Source organism: Heteronotia binoei, chromosome 13 (genome assembly GCF_032191835.1).
Source record: "Heteronotia binoei isolate CCM8104 ecotype False Entrance Well chromosome 13, APGP_CSIRO_Hbin_v1, whole genome shotgun sequence".
In the NCBI taxonomy this organism is placed as follows: Eukaryota; Metazoa; Chordata; class Lepidosauria; order Squamata; family Gekkonidae; genus Heteronotia; species Heteronotia binoei.
In genome coordinates this window covers 30,867,920-30,883,099 of record NC_083235.1, presented here as the reverse complement: position 1 = coordinate 30,883,099, position 15,180 = coordinate 30,867,920, and the positions used below count along the sequence as shown (strand labels likewise).

General features: G+C 45.9%; 1 protein-coding gene across 3 annotated transcripts in view; it reads right to left on the bottom strand.

The window, feature by feature from the left end:
- ATF7 (activating transcription factor 7) overlaps window positions 1-15,180 on the bottom strand; it is a 136,511-nt gene that overhangs the window by 95,724 nt on the left and 25,607 nt on the right. For all 3 annotated transcript variants that reach the window (XM_060252361.1, XM_060252360.1, XM_060252362.1), the window contains exon 2: window positions 11,004-11,067. In XM_060252361.1, coding sequence (XP_060108344.1) covers window positions 11,004-11,051 — 48 coding nt within the window. In that variant the 5' untranslated portion in view covers window positions 11,052-11,067. The remainder of the gene's footprint in view (window positions 1-11,003; window positions 11,068-15,180) is intronic.

Below are 15,180 nucleotides of genomic sequence, written 5' to 3'. Positions count from 1 at the left end.
GAAAAGGCCACTTTTTTAACAGTTGAGTTTCTTGACCTTCTCCTGTTGTCCCTTTTCCTGGTTCTGGGTTGGGGGGGGGGTGTTGTTGACTGATTTGGCCTGAGGTTTCTTATTGGTGAAAAGGGGGGTTCAAAGTTAAGTTTCTTTCGGTCACATTTTGGTTTTTTTAAGTTACCTCTGGTTGGTGTAAGAGGGTTGGTGTGTGGGCTGTGTGGGGTGGGGTTTTTATAGAGTTGTTTTTGGAGTCTGAGGCTGCTTTCGGTTTAACCTAGGGCCACTAAATAGGCTGCCCCACTAATAAGGGTGTTTTTAGGGATTGTGTTTTTTGAAATTTAAAAAAAATTAATCCAGTTTAGGGCTTTATCTTCTTTCAAAATTCAACTAGGCCAGATAGGGGTGATTTAAAAAGATTTTAGGTTTCTCATAAAAGGCAGCGTGACTACTAGGTCACATCAGGCTCCCTTTTAAAGAGACTAGGGTTGCAGTGCATCTTGCTTTCAGCCACTGAAAGATGGTGCATCCTTAGATTTCCATAGGGTAAACCACAGCTTCTCTCAAGTTAGGGGACTCCTGATTTCTAGTTTGCAAGGAAATCTGGTTTGTCCCAGGATCTAGTTAGGAGAAATTTCACTAGGAGGATATAACAAGGATTGCCTTCATCTCAAGGTAGCCTCTTAAAAACTGTAGCCAGGTAGAGGCAGGATCACCTAGTCTCCTAAACTTTAAAAGATCACTACTACCCCAACCCAAAGAAGGACAGGTTAGGGACCAAAGAAAAACTCAAACAAGTTTTGGTGAGAGGATTTTTAAAAAGAAGTCAGGGCACCTGTTGGTTCAGGGTACAGTGCAGTGAGTTAGGTTTGTAAAAAAAACCCACTCTCAGTTCAGGTTGTGTGAGACTGGCCAAGGGTGGCCTGAGTGACAGGCAGCAGAAGAGGGGCCCTGGGGGCAAGGCCAAGGAGAAGACTAGAAGGGTGGAGGGGAGGGGGAGGACCCAGGTCTCCCCCCCACCTGTGCATAGGGCCACTCCACAGCCGCCTACCAGCACTCCGACCTCTGGCCAGAGTGTGATGAAGAAGGCCCGCCTTGGGCCCTTCATTGAGGCTGCTGGTGGGGCGCCCCCAGCAGAGGTGCCAATAGGTGCTGGCACTGAGCAGGGGTCTGCTGCTCGGGCAGTCTCTCCTCCAGCTGATGTCGCTCGGCCTCAGCAGCCGGAGGAGGGGCAGCAAGAGCAGCCCTCCTTGGAGATGAGCTTTGGGGACAGTTTTCTGTCCAAAATGATCACCCCAAGGAGGGTACAGAGTGTTGTGCAGGAGCTGGAGGAGAAGCTGGTTGAGGAGGACCAGCCCCCTTCTTCGGTTCCTTCAGGCCCCAGCAGTCCTTCAGGGGATGGCTAGGAGGGGAGGCCGCATGGGGTGGAGGGGGAAGAGATGGAGATGCACGAGGTGCCTCCATCTCCGCCCATTTCCCCTCAGCGGCCAGTCCCTCCTGCCATCCCGAGTCACAATGTGTCTGCCCCGAGCACCCCACAGGAAGTGGCTCCGGACACCAAAGCTGCCAGTCAGCTTGGGCATCTGTACACCTCCGAAGCCTGGAAGTATTTCCGACTTATGGAAGATCCACGCTATGCGCAGTGCCAGCTGTGCAGGGCCCGGATCAGTTGTGGGTGGAACCCTGCCCACCTGACTCCGGGGGGGGATGCGGACCACCTGCAGAAGCACCACCCAGCGGTGCGTCTTAAGGGGGAGAAGCAGGCTGTTGCTGCGGTGCCCAAGCGGCCAACATCACCCAGCCAGGAGGTCAGTCCCATCACAACTACCTCCGGAGCTCTCCAGGAGCGTTCCATGGGAGTACAGGAACGCCAGCCATCTCTGCCTGAGATGTTTGGTAGGGGTGGCACCAGTGTGCCAAGAGGGGGAATCAGGTACGGCAGGAAGGTGATCGCCTGGAACCTTGCCAGGTCGGTCGCCCATGGGCTTCCATTTTCAGTGGTCGAGAATCCTGGGGTGCTAGGGTTGCTCAAGTACCTGGCGCCCTGGTACAAAGTTCCTGCTAGAACCACCCTTAGCAGGACCATTGTGCCAGCTGTTTTCAGGGCGACCAGATCTGTGGTGAAAAAGCATTTGTCCTCTGCTGCCGGGGGGACTGTTCATTCCACCTCAGATATCTGGAGCTCCCAACATGCGTTCGAGGGGTATCTCTCCCTAACTGCGCATTGGTGGCAACCCAGTGAGGTGCAGGGTGGGGGTGGCAGTAGCGACAGGTAGGGTCAGGGCCGCCAGGCCGGCTATCACTGGGCCTTGCTGCACACTGAAGCAGTTGACGCGCTGCACACGGCGGACACTCTCAAAGCCATCCTCTCATGGCAGAGGGCTGGGTAGGCAGCAGGGACATCGCCAAGGGCTTCGTGGTGACTGATGGTGGCTCCAACATCAAGGTGGCTGTCCAGCGCCAGGGCCTAAAACGCCTTCCTTCTCCACCTCGTGGTTAAGGACGCATTGGGCCAGACGAAAAGCCAGGATTGTCGGTATTTAGCCACGACCCATGAGTACTGACTTCTGCTCCGGAAGTGTTGGCACATCATGGGTCACTTCTCACGCAGCAATACGGACTCGTATCTGCTGCATGAGAAACAGACACTGACAGGCATGCCAGGGCACCGCCTGATCGGTGACGTCAGCACATGCAGGAACTCCACCTGTGCCATGCTGGAGCGCATGGTGGAGCAGAGAGCAGCCCTAGATGCCATTGTCTCTGAGACGAGGGTCTTTCGGGATGAGAACCGTCTCACCCAAGAGGATTGGGTGATCATTTCTCAGACTATGGAGGTTCTTGGGCCCTTCAAGACCCACACAGAACTGCTCTCGTCTGACACGGCGAGCATCGCACTGGTCGGCCCCATGGTCCACATGGCCCATGAGGACCTGGCCTAGTTTCTAGTGCCAGCTCAAGGCCAGGCAGACGTTCTTCCAGTGGTGCACGCCCTGGTTGTTAGGCTGCAGGAAGGGCTTGAGGCCCGCTTTCAGACTTTCACCCAGGATAAGATCTACATGATGGCGACCATGTTAGACCCACGCCTTAAGGGCACAGTCGCTGAGCGGGCCAACAAGCTTGATTGCTGGCGAGACGAGCTCTCCCAGAAGGTCGAGCGTTGCAGTCAGGGAGGGCCCAGTGCCAGTAACTGAGGAGGAGGGGGGTGGAAGCACTTCATCTGCCACTTCCACCGCTGTTCATCCCCAACCTCCCCAGCTAGGCGGTGTTTCCTGCCAGACTCACGCCACGAAGAGTCCTGAGATGACACTCATTGGGCGGCTCGTTGGCCCCTTTAGGAGCGGCGGTAGGCCCCTGAGAGCGGAGACGGGTGCTGCGATGGTGAGGGACTATCTTTCAGAGCCCATCGAGTCGCAGGAAACGTCTCCTTTGGACTACTGGGTCACGAAGGAGGAGGTCTGGCTGGCCCTCTCCTCCGTGGCCAAGGCGTTCCTCTCATGCCCACCGACAAGCGTGCAGAGTGCGTCTTTTCGCATATGGGCAACATTGTCAGCCCACATCGCAATCGCCTGCAATCCTGGACAGTTGAGCAGTTGGTCTTCCTGAAGGTCAACTTGCCTCTGTTTGGCTCCCCGTACGTAGACTTTGAGAGTGAATGAAGTGAGCACCTACTTGTGCCTGCATCCTCTCTTGGCCCACACTTGGAAGGTGGTTGTAAAACGCTCTCCCACTAAAAACAGACTGGAGTCCGAAGACAGCCCAAAAACCTCAACTCAGAAATTGATTGGCAGTGCATCCGCCCCCCCCACCCCTCATCCATCTCAAAACCAAAAGTGAATGCTGGTTTAAGAACTGCAAAGCGATCCAAATTTCTCCAGTCCCCATCCACACATGCCTAATAATACTGAAAGGGCCATTGCAGCCCCCAACTGTAACTGACAGCACCCACAGGCCCAGCCCGGATAACCCAGGTTTTTTTTCAGGGGCAGAAGGAAGAAAGAGGGAGATGCCAGTGATGATGACAGGCAGCCAGCAGCCATGCCAATGCTGAGGTCCCTCTAATAGGACAGTGATGCTGGTGTGTTACTGCTGAGCCGAGAGAGAAGGAATGGTTGCCTTCCTCTCACACAATCTGAGGCCCTCCCAGTGATCTTCCTCATTTGGGGTGCAATTCTGGCTTGCCTCCTCGTGGTGCACCCTGGGTAATGCAAAGGAGCCTGGACCAGCCAACCATCCATCACTCAAGGTAAGTCTAAATGCTTCTTGCTTTGTGTCAAATACAGAATGATGTGGAGCTAGGTGTGGCCCACCGCAACTCTTGTGCTGTTTGGGACAGGGCTGGAGAGCTGGCATCTGTAGATTGTGTGTTCTGTGGCAGGGAAGCTGGCACCTGGGTGAGAGACCCAGAACCAGCAGACCTGTTGTGCTTGGCCAGCTCGCCCCATGTTGTTTGGGGCAGGGCTGGAGAGCTGGCATCTGTAGATTGTGTGTTCTGTGGCAGGGAAGCTGGCACCTGGGTGAGAGACCCAGAACCAGCAGGCTTGTTGTGCTTAGCCAGCTCTCCCCATGTTGTTTGGGGCAGGGCTGGAGAGCTGGCATCTGGGTTTGCGGCAGCCAGGTCTGCAGAGCAGACCTTGAGCAGATTGTGTTTTGTGTGGCAGTGACATTGGCAACTGGGTTTGCATTGGTTCCAGGCCTGCAGGGTTCATCATAGAGTAGATAGAGGGATGTAGTGCATTTGGGTCCTATAGAGATTCTCTGGTGTGAAGTTAGGTTTGGCTTTGGGTGCCCCAGGAATTGGACCCCCGGTTCAATTTTTTTTTTTTGGTCTTGTGGGTTTTGTGTGGGAAAGTGCCCTGAAGCTGCACAGCAGTTTGGAAGGCTCTCCTCAAAACCTCCTGCTCCCCAGAGCCACTTTTCCCATGACAATTACAGTGAGGAAGTGGCTTTAATTGGTTATTTCTCACCATTGCGAGCAGTGTTCCTTTTGGGGTGCCCACTGATTGGCAGTGCATCCCCCCCCACCCCTCATCCATCTCAAAACCAAAAGTGAATGCTGGTTTAAGAACTGCAAAGCGATCCAAATTTCTCCAGTCCCCATCCACACACATGGATGGGGGCCAGTCTTTTGGGGCCAGGGGGTTATAGCACCTACTTTTATCTATTTTATTCATTTTAAATTATTATGTAATTAACTATATCTAATAATTGTTATTTATATTGTTTTAACTAATTCATGGAATTTCCATGTCTGTGAGCCGCCCTGAGCCCGCCTCTGGCGGGGGAGGGCGGGATATAAAAATAAATTTATTATTATTATTATTATTATTCATGCTGGGGAGTCCCCTGAAGCTGCCCTGCAGTTTTGGGGCCTCTCCCTCAAACCCTCCTCTGGCCAGAGCCACTTTCCCCACAGCAATTATAGTGGAGGAAGTGGCTAATTGGGCTTTCCCCATCATTGTTGGCAATGGGCCTTTTGGGGAGCCCAAAGACAGGGACCCCCTGGCCCAATCTTTTTGGGACTTGGGGGTTTTATAGGGGAGAGTTCCCTGCAGTTTTTGGGACTCTACCTCAAACCCCCTGCCCCCCAGTAGCCTCTAATTATGCCCTATGTTGCCATTGATTTCAATGGCCCATAGGGTATAATGGTGGGATAGGGGCACCCTCTTTGGGTGTCCCTGGAATGGGACCCCCTGGCCCAATCTTTTTGGGACTTGGAGGGTTTGTAGGGGAGAGTCCCTTGAATGTCCCCGGCAAATGTGGGTGCTCTCCCTCAAACCCCCTCCCCTCCAGGTGGCTCCCAATATACCCTATTTTGCCATTGATTTCAATGGCCATAGGGTATAATGGGGCCATATATTCGGAAATAGCCGCGCATCTACCGTATATGCGGCTATTCCGGTAATAGGAAATACACCGCATTCTGTATCTTTTTGCCTCCGTGTATTTCCGAATCCATGTAATTCCGTATTTTTTTTTTTGCACACCCCTGCTAGAGATCAAATTGCCAACATTTGATGGATTATGGAGAAAGCGCAGGAGTATCAGAAAAACATCTATTTCTGCTTCATTGACTATGCGAAAGCCTTTGATTGTGTGGATCACAACAAACTGTGGCAAGTCCTTAAAGAGATGGGAGTACCAGACCACCTCAAATGTCTCCTGAGAAACCTGTACAAGGGTCAAGAAACAACTGTCAGAGTGGGAAATGGAACAACTGATTGGTTTAGAATAGGAAAAGGAGTTCGACAAGGATGTATATTGTCACCCTGCTTATTTAATGTATATGCAGAGTACATCATGCGGAATGCTGGCCTGGATGAAACACAAGCCGGAATTAAGATTGCTGGGAAAAACATCAACAACCTCGGATATGCAGATGACACTACTCTAATGGCAGGAAGTGAGGAGGACCTAAAGAACCTCTTGTTGAGGGTGAAAGAGGAGAGCACAAAAGTAGGCTTGAAACTCAACATCAAAAAAACTAAGATCATGGCATCCAGCCCCATCACACCTTGGAAAATAGAAGGGGAAGACATGGAAGTAGTGACAGACTTCACATTTCTGGGATCCAAGATCACTGCAGATGGTGACTGTAGCCATGAAATTAAAAGAAGTTTGCTCCTTGGGAAGACAGCTATGGTGAACCTGGGCAGTATAATAAAAAGTAGAGACATCACCCTGCCAACAGAAGTCCATACAGTCAAAGCGATGGTATTCCCAGTAGTAATATATGGCTGTGAGAGTTGGCCATAAGGAAGGCTGAGCGCAGAAGAATAAATGCTTCTGAGCTGTGGTGCTGGAGAAGAATCTTGAGAGTCCCTTGGACTGCAAGAAGATCAAATCATTCCTAAGGGAAATCAACCCAGACTATTCACTGGAAGGTCAGATGCTGAAGCTGAAATACTCTGGCCAAAAAATGAGAAGGGAGCACTCCCTGGAGAAGATCCTGATGGTAGTAAAGGCAGGAGGCAAAAGAAGAAGGGGACTGCAAAAGATGAGATGACTAGACAGTGTTTCCAATGTAACAAACACAAATTTGAGCAGACTTCAGAGGATGGTAGAAGACAGGAGGGCCTGGCGTGACTTTGTCCATGGGGTCACAAAGGGTCAGATTCGATTGTGCGACCGAACAACAATGTTACAAAGAAGATGTAATGTATTTTGCACACACTGCAAGAAGGCTGCATGGCTTAGCTTTATGTGTTTTTTCAACCCAGTTTTGCTAACAAATCAATCCCATAAACATTTACTGAACATTAGATCTTACAGATTTCAATGCAACTTCTATTTATGCAGAGGACTGCAGCCTAAGAGGCAGCTTCTGCTGTGCACTTACTACGCTGAAATCCAAGTTGCTATTTTTAAATGTGTAGTATTCCCCATTATGCAAACAGACAAACAAATCATTTCTGGCATGGCATGCATGTATGTATGCTACACTTTTGGTCTTGTGTTCTTTATCACATACACTGGCACCATACATACAAAACATCACAAACCTCAGTGCAGAAATGCCCAGCTGACAGCAAAGATAGTTAAGAAAATTTACCACTATAGACCAAAAGGTTACTTATCCCCCTTGAATAAGAATATTTCTCCATTTGAAAATGACCATTGGATACTCACTATGAGGGATCCTTCTCCTCTGAGTATAGGAGGACATCTTGTGGGTGATTCCCATCCTACTTGAAGGGAGGCAGGAAGTAAAAATCTTCACTTCCTGTTCCTGCTGGAAGTCACCCTCAAGTCAGTTCAAGAACTCCAACCAGCAGTAGTAACTTTAACATAACTGGAAAAAGCAATTTATTTAACAGTCAGAACTATAATTCGAGAAAGAATAGGACTTAACAGCGGGGGTATATCAATAAAGACAGAAGTAAGAAACATTGGACGTTTCTGTCTGCTGCTGATTTGATGCTGTTAATGTTGCATTCTCTTTTTGCAAATTATTTTGTTGTTGGACATTTGGAGAATAGCAATGGTGACATGAGAGGGCCAAGATGTCCTCCTATCTTCAGAGGAGAAGGACTCCTCATGGTGAGTATCCAATGATCGTTCTCCCTCTGAGGTTGAGGCCATCTTGTGGGACATGCAAAAGCATTGTCCCTAAAAAATGGGTGGGCATTCACCATCAGCATTCTCCAGGACATGCTGCAACACTCTACAATCGAAGGCTGCATCTGCAGAGTCATAGGAATTTATTCTGTAGTGTCTGATGAAAGTAGATATAGATGACCACATAGCTGCCCTTCAGATCTCTTCCACTGAAGCCCTATTTGCAAGTGCCACATTCATGGTCGCACTCCTCACTGAGTGAGCTGTTATGCCTGGAAGAATGGGAATATTTTGACTCTTGTAGGCCTCAGTGATGCACAAATGCACCATTTTGCTAATGGTAGCATTTGACATCTTTTTGCCCGTGTAAGGTGGAGATAAGTTTATGAAAAGTGAGTCTGTCTTGCAGATATCTTGGGTACTATGTATACAGCATTTCAGTGCTCTTGTGACATCCAAAGTGTGCCAGATCTTTTCTTTAGGGTGTACCAGATGAAAGGAGGGCTGATATGAAGACCTTCAATCTTGGCGGAGTATGAATTTTGGCATTGCCATTTTCTTGTCTCTGGTCTCCACCAGGATCTTGTTGAGAGCTTCATCAAAAAGATGTCCCCCTTTGAAAGGATAGGATAACACAATATTCTTTGAGTGAGTATCCACTGACCATGCCCTCAGCCAGACCATGCGTCTAGCTGCTGCTGAGGAATCTATGGCTCTGGAGGCAAAGACCATGGAGTCTAGAGTAGAATCCACGAGGAAGGAATCACCTTCAGAATACCATTCTACAGAGTGGTGTTGATCCTCAGGAAGCATGCTGATCAACTTTCTCATCCAGACGATGGATGCCCTTGCCTCCATGGAGCCTACTGCAGATGCCCTAAGCACCATCGTGGATGACTTGTGCACCCTTCATAAGGCAAATTCTGCCTTCTTGTCCAGAATGTATCCTGGCCATCCTCAGAGATGAGATTGTAGCTTTGAAGAGATTTAACTGGAGAGTCCACTAAAGGAATCTGTAAAAAGTCATTAGTAAAAGAATATAACTGATACAGCTTTTTAAGAAAACCTGTGTACTGTTTATTGGCAAACAGTTTCTTCCACTGTGCCCTAATCTGCCATTCAAAGTAGGCTGGGAAAGGGAAAGCCTTTGTGCATGTTGCCTTTTTTGGGGGAAATTCAACATCTCCCTCCTTGTGTTTCACTTTGGACTTTCCTCCTTCCTCCATGTCAGAATCATCATGTAAATCTAGAGCAGTGAGTGTTCTGGTAAGCAGACATTGGAAATCTTCTGTTTTAAATCTTTGAGATGGTTCAGGGACTTCTATTTCCAAATCCTCCCCATCAGTCAGAAATTCCCCCTCTTCTCTATTGCTATGCCTGTTAGCAGGGTCCCTCCCCCCTGGAGAAAGATCTGTATTTTCCTCCTGGGAAGCTATTTGTTTCTGTGCCATTTTAGTCGGCCAAGCATGGTCACACATCCCTTTGGGCCTTCTGGGAGGGGAAGGGCAAAAGGAGGATGAGGAAGGAGACCTGCAGCATCTTTTCCCTTTTGTTTTACAAAATTCCTGCATTTCCTTCCTCATCCAATCTCTAAGAACTGAAAAGAAATCCTAGGGGAAAAGCATTGGGATCAGATCTCCATGAGACATTCCTTGAGTGGCCTCAGATAGGTCAACTCTGGAGGAGCATGTAACAGATGTGTTCCCTTGCATCAGGAGCAGAGCCTTGCCAGTGTTAGATCTGGGGTCCCCAGTAAGGCTTCCTGAAGCACACAGCTCACTGTTGCTGAGGGGATGATCTGCTATGGAGCCTGGATGGATTTACTGCATGCTGTTGGACTCAAAATGACACGCAAATGCTGTTGGACTCAGGCACGCAGGAACGGAGCAGCTGCTTTTGGCGCACTTTTCCGGAAAGTCATAAAAAGGGAGCACGAGGAGCCCACTGCAAGCAGCTCTTGGGTCTTGCTGGCTCCGCTAGGATGAAAGGCTTCACTCCCTCTTGCCGTCCTCTTCAGCATTCTTCATCCACTATGTTGATGACTCTGAAGACAAACTGGAACCCATGAAGGAGGTCTATGTGGCTAAGCAAGAAAATGGCGGTTGGGGCCAGTGGCTCTGGCACCAGGCAGAGGGAGAAAGAAAACAGACTAGATGAGAGACATGACTAGTGAATTAAGATCAAGGAAATGACTAAAGAGGGAATTAGAGTAGCAAAACACAAGGATAGTCAAGATCACAGATAGACTGAAAAAAGCAAGTAAAGGTAAAGCGAAGTCTATCTTTGATGTTCTCCCTACTGTAGCAGGAAAAGAACTGACTTGATGATGACTCCCAGCAGGAACAGGAAGTGAAGTTTTTTAATTCCTGCCTCTCTACAAGGAGGATGGAAATCACCCATAAGATGGCCTCCACTTCAGAGGGAGAACACAAGTTCAAATCCCCACTCTGCCCTGAACCCTGATAAGTAAACAAGAGCCAGTCTCAGCCTAATCTACCTCGCAGGGTTGTTGTAAGGATAAAATGGAGGAAGAGATATGAAGCATGCTGTCCTGAGCTCCTTGGATGAAGGATAAGATAAAAATGTACTAAAATAAATACATTTTTTAAATGTGACATGTGACATAACTGGGTAATGCTTCTTTGGTTAAATAAGCACAGTTGCTATCAAATAGTAATTGGTATGAGGTTGGTTCCCCTCTGAACTCTATGATTATTGGGGGGGGGGGGGGGGAGAATCAGCAGAATACCAACACAGCTCAGAAGCCAGGCAAATTTCATTACTTCAGAGCCCTTGCAGTTGCTCGTAACCTGGATTTACACACTGCAAATTCTCCGATCTGATTACCTCCAGTGATCACGTAAAACGCTGGCTTTAAACTCTTTGCCTTAGTGATAAAACAGCCACTTTGATTCACAATGACACACTTGCAATAAAGTATACTGTAAACATACCTGTCCACAGCCTGGGGCACTGCACACAAATGGCCTGTCGTCTCCCATATTTCTCACAGTTGAACTACACAAGACAAAAAAAAACACAAGGGGAGAAAATTATTAAATAAGCCAAAGAAGAAAGAGGAAGGAATTACCATAGATACCAGTTGTGCAGTGCTTTCAAGGAATGCATTTCAACAATAGTGATAAATGTAGGAGAATTATTCCTTGAGGGGCATGGAAGGCAATCAAACTTCTGGGGACCATCTCCTCTGGGATTTTTTTTTTTGGGGGGGGGGGTCGAGTGTGTAGCTAAAACCACTGAGCTCCTTCTTCCCTGATTTAGCCAAGCAGTGGGGGTGAGGTGGGAGACCAATTCCTATTTGCCAGTGAGTATCATATGGTGCAATTCTACATATAGAAACCATTGTGGACTGGCTTATTTTATTGCAGATGACAAAAAGAACAAAAAAACAGAATGGGTGAGGGAGAACGTAAGGGCCAGTGAGGCAGATCCCCAAGTTAAGCTATATAGCACTTAAAGCCCCAATAGTGAAAATGTTTAACATGAGAACTGAATTCCATGAAAGTTATTTCTGAAAAAGGACACATAAATCTTCTCTAGTGCTCCACCAGCCACTATTGCAATGGTGAATGACCACACCAGACTAAAACAATTATTCACATTTGTATCAGATAGATCCTGAATAGATCCAGCTCCTAAAATAATACTATGGAAAACACCATTTATTACTGAATTTATTACCTTTCTCTCTTTTCCCCAACCTTACTCCCTAAAATGGGGGTAAACTGGGTTATTCAATGACAAGCGTGTTATCATTCTTGTGCAGAAGGTAGGTAAAAATATTAACCAGTTTCATGATTCCCTTCAACTTCACAAAAGTGACGTATGCATTTATAAAGGGATTCTACATAACACAGAGGCAGCATGTACAGCTAAGATACAAGGAGATAAATCCAAGTCTTCTTGATGCAGGAGTGATATTTTCAGTGGGAGCAGGCTTAAAAGTTGTAATTAATTAAGGGATTATAGGAGTAGTGCTCCACTTTACAAGACCATAATCTAGCTCCCCAGTGGATAAACTACAAGACTGAAGGCAAGAGCAGTTTGTCACCAGCTACAGTCACGGATAACAAAGCTTCAGTTCTATTATGCAGTAAGTGAAGCTGTTCTTATTAATAAAAAAGGAAGAGTAAATAAAGAAATCCCTGCCATGTAAATTTTAGAAATAAACACAGCTTTTTTGTTTTAATAGCTGGATTTTAAAAACTGTAGTAAAGCAAACGTTATCTCTTCAGGGAATTAACTGTGTGTACATATTGCAACTATTTATGTTGCTTCCAATAACCTGTCCATTTAAGCACAGGCCTGTTGGCCTGTTGCAAGCTAAGAATGGTTACTGCCATTGCAGAATGGAGCCTCTGTCGTGGTGATGGTGGGGAGGAACTGGTTTAGAAACACCATGACTGCTTTACATACATGTCTCCTATAAGCAAATTAAAAATTAAGCAAATTAATACACCCGTTTGTACCCAAATACTATATGGGTCTGAGCACTGGAGAAAGGCGAATGGATACTGGGCATGCAAGATGTGGTGGTGGAATGAGTTAGGGTTCAATTATGTTACCATGAAGTAGTCTACTTGTATCACTTCCAAAATAAAACACAACATTTTATTTCATATCATGCGATTGGATGGGACTGTCTGTACATATGTGAGGAGCTATGTTAAAGCTTGTACTGGGCTCAGAGAAATCATGTTTATCATGTATGCTCCATAAACACACACAATTGTAGCTGCATGCAAAAGTTCTTCATCCTATTCCTGCACACATCAATTTTCTGTATTACCAGTGTGTACCTGCTGCATCCTGAACATGTACCCACACAAAGCATGTGCAAATGTACTGGTATTCAGCTACTAAAACACAGCTGTACATCCAAAAATGGAACAAACCAGTGCAAATATGGAACAAACATTTTGGAGGATTTACAAAAGTCCCCTTGATTAAATCTGGGCAAGGTTCTTGCAAAGCATCTTTTATATTCTCATATGAAGCTTGCACAATCTGGATCATAATACAAATGAGAAATGCCTTAACTATTAAGAGAATGCATTCTTTCAATTTAAAGCACAGTAATACACTGTATGGATTTAAGTACATAAAAAGTAAACATAATTTTGGAGTTAACCTTGCAGCTATATAACTGATGTACTGTGCAGTAGAAAGTATTTACAGGTATACCAAATGAATATAGAAGAATACCTATAGGGCTTGTTAGAATGGAGTACACACATTAGATCTCTCTCTCTCTTAAAAGAGAAGAATCACTGAAAATGAACTTAAAACTCAGTGACATTTCAAGCAACTGTTTTAAATTACTGGTTTTATTGATTTAATATGTACCTTTTGTGGTACATTACCTAGAGCCTGGCACCAGCTGGGATGAGGTGATTAATAATAATAATAATATCCAACCAATTTCTATTTTATCACACAGACAGCGAAAGAATGAAGCTGCATTCAAATTTATTTAACATATAAATACTAAAACTAGAACTTATACCAGGGCTGGAAAAACATTTTGAATCCCGTTTCCTAAAATCTTTTCAGCCCTGTTTTCCAAAAACCAAACTTCCAAAGTATAGAAAATCTTCATACTGAAATACAATGGACTAAAAATCAAATAGTTTTTATATTATGTGGATCTTAGAACATGACAGAGACCTCCATAAGGTAGACAACCAACCAACTTCAGGATCTAAAAGCATGAAAGCTCATAACTTGAATAAAACTTCATTGGTCTTAAAGGTGCCACTGGACTCAAACTTTGTTCTACTGCTTCGGACCAACACAGCTGACCACCTGGATCTATTAATTACCAATGCTGATTTTTAAAAGCAGTACTATAGGAAACAAAAATGCAAAACAGTCCCCTCCAACAGGGAATTCAAAGCATTCTGCAGCCTAGTTTTACAAGAAGTAACCTTTTAGATTTGAATCCAGCAGCAACTTAAGAGACCAAAAAGTTTCAGGCCATGTGCTTTTGACAGTCAAAGCTCCCTTTGCCAGTCACAGACTGACAAAGTAATCTTGATTCCTATGATATGTTTGTGACCAAGTTGAGGGCAAGTGTGGGCACCACAAGATAAGCCACTATCTTTTGCTATCACACTCAAGGAACGCCAAACACTCCTTTCCTTGGAAAGCTCAAAGTCTGAGAATTCCCATTTCATACCACATACGTACCACATTACATACACAATGTAATTAAGGAAGGGATGGTCAGAAATCACACAACATGCGAAGAACTGAAATCTTCATTTAGTACAGAGGCAAGAAGGGGACAGGGAAAGTAATGGTTTATTATAAACGATATTTTATAAACAGAGTGTGCCACATACATACATGTTGCTCCATGCATTTTATTCATGAAAACCAAGGGAGCTTTTCACAGTTCACTTAAACCTCACCTCTCAATTTATCTAAAGCCAGCACAGCAGTGTAATGTAGTTTCCTATGCGAAGCAACGCTTTATGAAAGGTCTTCAGATGCCCCACTTACTGAAGCTAGCACAGGGTCAATGTTCATAAGTCACAAGCTTTAAAAAGAACTGAGGGATTTACAAGAATTGTAGGGCTGTTTTATATCTACTCCCCCCTCTCCCAGTACTCAGGTTACTTTGGGGGTTTTCTCGGGATATTACGGGACAGCATAAAAAAGCATTATTCAGTGACTTCTGACATTATAAATAAAATGCTACCATCTGAATGTGCAGAAACATATGACTTAGCCTGCAGCATTTTTTGTAATGTCTGAAGAGGAATGTCAGTGTATACCATAGGCACTAGATGCACATGCATACATCTTACACATATTATTCGTGTAAGCTCCTTTCTTACTGCATAGAACATCATAGAACCTCTGGCTAACAAGGTTTTGCAGCATGCAAGACTGCACTCCTGTTGTGCAAGGTGGTGAACTTATCATTAAATATATGGCTGTACTATACCCGGCAAAGCATCTAACAAAAGTTGTATACACAAGCTACACCAACTAAAATCTGTAATGGACAGAAAGATCAGACAGGTTTACAATACAGTAGCATCAAAGCATAACACTATTTCCTTCATTATATCCCACTTTGCTCCCCAACAAGGACCCAAAGCA